Below are 3,799 nucleotides of genomic sequence, written 5' to 3'. Positions count from 1 at the left end.
GGGGAATTCCCTGGTGGTCCAGTGTTTAGGACTCGGCGCTTTCATTGCTGAGGGCCTGGGTTCAATCCCTGGTCCCATCCTTGGTCAGGGAACTAAGATTTCACAAGCTGGGACCTCCCTGGTGGCACAGTGGTTAAGAATCTGCCTGCCAATGCAGGGGACACGGGTTCGAACCCTGGTCCGGGAAGATCCCACACGCCGCGGAGCAACTAAGCCCGTGCACCACAACTACTGAGCCTGCGCTCTAGAGCCCGCGAGCCACAACTACTAAAGCCCACGTACCTAGATCCCGTGCTCCGCAACAAGAGAAGCCACTGCAACGAGAAGCTTGCGCACCGCAACAAAGAGTAGCCCCCGCTCACCGCAACTAGAGAAAGCCCGCGCACAGCAACGAAGACCCAATGCAGCCAAAAGTAAATAAATAAATAAAATAAAATAAAATAAAATAAAATAAAACAAAAACGATTTCACAAGCTGTGAGGCACAGCCAATAAATAAATAAATAAAAATAGGCAGCTAGCTGGCAGGGCTGTAATTTGCAGATTTGGCTTTTTAAAAGTATTGAATTAAAACATTTTTTCATCTTGGCACCTTCCTAAATTTTGCACCCCAGAGGAACGCCCCACTTACCTCACCCTAGTCCTGGTCCTGGATAACAATGAAACTATTAGGTTCCACACAGAGAGCCCAATGTTCATCCCTCTTGAGGCTCAGAGAGGTAAAGGGACTTCTCCAAGGAAACACGTGGACGGTGGAGTTGGGATCTGGAACTGGAGTCCCTTGCCTGGTCATCACACCATACTGTGTTTTGCCCTAGAATGTTGATTTTAATGAGTGTTGATTTTTTAAAACATTTTATTCAAGTATGATAGCCATATAAAAAAGGGTATGTACCTTAAATGTTCAGCTTGCTGGATTTTCACAAACTGAGCACACCTGTATAACCGGTATGTGAGATTAAATGTAAATATTTTACATTTCCAACAAACCAGACATACTAATTAGTGCTGGGCCAGGTTCAGAGGACTTTGGATCCCAAGCAGTTGATTTCGGACAGTAAAGCTGGGAGACTGGGCCGATCCAGAGTTTAGGGGCCCTGGATAGAGACTGAGAAGCAGGGGGGAGGCGGGGCGGGTTAGTGGTGTAGGGCTAGGGTCTGTGGTTAGGGAGGGGGCCCCACAATCAGGAGAGGACGGAGAGCGACGGTGGGGACTGCCCTGGGGACCATGTCCACCACCCCGCCCCCTTACGCCCTTCCACTTCCAGTCTTGGCGGCGGATGAGGCCAAGCTCGCGGACCCAGGTAAGCTGGTCAGAATGCTGCAGTCGCCAAGCCCCGCGGGCACGTCCCAGTGACTCAGCCCTTGCCGGGAAGGGGGAGTCCGCCCCGCTCCCCAGAATTTCCATACAACAGACTGATCCGGGCTGGCTCCCGGAGTTCCAGGCCGGGCCCCGCACCAGGCTGCGCGGCCGCGGGAGTCGGACCCCTTCCTCCCGGCCCGGGGGCCCCCCACTTCCGGCCGAAGCCACCTGGCCTCATCGCGGGGACGCGGCCTCGGGTGGCGAAAGCCCTGGGGACCACAGCGGTCCTGGCCTCGACGGCGCCGCGAGGACCTTTGAGCGTCGTAAGTAGCGACTGCAGGGACTGGGGGACACCAAGCAGAGGCCCCGAGTCCCTAGCTCGGGCCCGCGTCCCAGCCCCAGCTTCAAGCCCGGGCTGGAAGGCGGGACCGGGAGAACAGGCCTGGCGCCACCGTCGCCTCCCTAATTGCTCACGGCTCCTCGTGGTGGGGAGCCCATACTCGGCTCCGAGGAGTCCTTGGTCTAGCTGTCACCACAGCGGGCGGCCCCACCTGATCATTCCCACGGGCCCGCCCACCCCCACCCAGCGGGCCGCAGGCTCCATGCCCTCCCCCATCCTCGGGGACCTGCTCCCTGGGCGACGCTGAGGGTCCCTGAACTCCCCTCACCCCGACTCTCTGGCCACGGCTCCTTCCTAACCCCGGCCCTGAGGAGGGACCCAGCTCACAATTCCAGATGTGTCGCCAGGCTGCCCCCGCCGGGAGGGGCTCCCTGTCTCCCCTTTCCCGAGCGCCCGTAATTTGGAAGGCCTCGGATTCCAGTCTGGAGCCAAAAGAAAGGCTGAACTCGAGAAACTCTCTTTGCCTCCAAAGTTGGGTTTCTGACCAAATTCCCACGCACGGCTGGTGGAGGTGGGGGAATTAGGGCTGCTCTAGGACACGGGATGCTAGGTGGTCACTAACCGGATTTCCCGGAGGGACAACTTCTGGTCTGTGCCCAGGCTTAGGACCCCGGGGCAGAGACCAAGGGGGTGGGCAAAGGGTGCCTGAGAAACTTGATCACTTCCACCTTTGGGACGAGATTTGGGGGCCACAAATATTCAGACAATTGGCTCGAGGTGGTTGTGGTCACCATGGTTTCTCTCTCTCTCTTGTTCTCTTGCTTTTTCAAAAACTTTCGCAGAGTTTAGGACAGGCAAAGGGGAACGCGCGCGGTCCCTTTTGCACGCCCCCCGGGGCGCTGAGCCTGGGAGGGGGGCGGGGATCTGGGGAGACTGGGCCCAGCTCCGAGAGCGCGGAGGAAACGCGCGGAGCCGGCTTCCTGTGGGGGCTCCAGCCGCAGCGCCCCGCGGACAGACGTGTCCCGCCCAGGCAGCGCCGAGCGCGGCGCGGGGGAAGGGACGTGGTGGGGGGGCGCCTGGGAAGGCGAGGAGGGGGCGGGGAGAGGGTGGGCCGGGGAGGAGGGGAGGGAAGAGGAGAGGCAAGCAGGGGAGGAGCGAGGGGGCTACAGGGAAAGGAGGCAGAAGGAAGCGGGCCAGCGGCGCGCGCTGGCGCCGAAATGGGAGAAAGGAGCGAGTGAGAGGGAGGGGCGCGGAGCGACCGCAGTGGAGCCGAGTTGCCCCAGGGCTGGGGCGCTCGCGGCCGTCGTGCATGGCAGGCCCAGCGCAGTGATCCCCGCGGCGCGAGAGAGCGGCGCGCAGCTCGCACGAGTAAGTCGGGCGGGGGCCGGCCTGGGAAGGGATGGGCGCATGGCTGCCGCTGGATCGCCCTCTGCCCGGCCCCCTTTTCCACTTTCGCGCGCGCGGGGACCTTCCGCTCCGCCCGCTGAGCCCTGTTTCCCGCAGGTCCCGGGCCGATGTCCCAGGTGAGTGGCCAGCGCCCCCCTCACTGCGACGCGCCCCATGGAGCCCCCAGCGCAGCCCCCGGCCCAGGTAGGACCGGGGATGGAGAGCTAGACTGGACGAGAGCCGGTTAGGGGGTTGGGGGCGGTGGTCATTCTCCCTCCTCCTCCCTGAGAAGCGGGGAGAGGGTTCGGGGAAGCTTGAGTGGAGGTGGAGGCGAGGAATCTGGGTATCGGGGACCGGGTCCAAGGAGAGTGGAGGGCTGAGGCGATGGGGGTAGGGCCCGAACGGAGGCGGTGGCCGCGCCAAGTTGGCTCCAACACTCCCCACTCCCAACACCAGACACACACACGCAGTGTCTGTGTGTCCGTCTGGGATTTGTGTCCCAGCCTTTTCTGCCCAGTGTGTAAATATTTATGGGGGCCTCAGGCGGGGTGGGGGTGTCTGAGTCTTTCTCTCCTTCCCTTCCCCCAACCCAGCCAGAGCCTAGTGCTTCCAGAAAACTTTTGTCCGACAGGACCCGGCCCCTCCCCTCCTTGCCATTTCGTCTCGCTCGTCTTCCTCCCCACCGGGGCCCGGCCAGTCCCCACCACCCCTACCCTGCAGGGACGACACACACACACACACACACACACACACACACACACACACACACACA

At 61.1% G+C, this 3,799-nt stretch overlaps 1 protein-coding gene across 3 annotated transcripts in view; it reads left to right on the top strand.

The window, feature by feature from the left end:
• The first annotated feature begins 1,432 nt into the window (after nucleotides 1–1,432).
• The window catches only part of MDFI (MyoD family inhibitor), a 15,805-nt gene continuing 13,438 nt past the window's right edge, over nucleotides 1,433–3,799 (top strand). Inside the window, exons 1-2 of one of the 3 annotated variants that reach the window (XM_029241578.1) lie at nucleotides 1,433–1,624; nucleotides 3,145–3,231. In XM_029241578.1, coding sequence (XP_029097411.1) covers nucleotides 3,156–3,231 — 76 coding nt within the window. In that variant the 5' untranslated portion in view covers nucleotides 1,433–1,624; nucleotides 3,145–3,155. Of the gene's footprint in view, nucleotides 1,625–2,810; nucleotides 3,010–3,144; nucleotides 3,232–3,799 lie in introns of those variants that run through there. The other 2 variants (XM_029241577.1, XM_029241579.1) reach the window with 2 other exon arrangements.

Source organism: Monodon monoceros, unplaced genomic scaffold (genome assembly GCF_005190385.1).
Source record: "Monodon monoceros isolate NGI ecotype Baffin Bay Population unplaced genomic scaffold, NGI_Narwhal_1 Super_Scaffold_3, whole genome shotgun sequence".
NCBI lineage: Eukaryota > Metazoa > Chordata > Mammalia > Artiodactyla > Monodontidae > Monodon > Monodon monoceros.
Note: the sequence above shows the minus strand (reverse complement) of the source record. Positions and strands in the feature narration are given on the sequence as shown.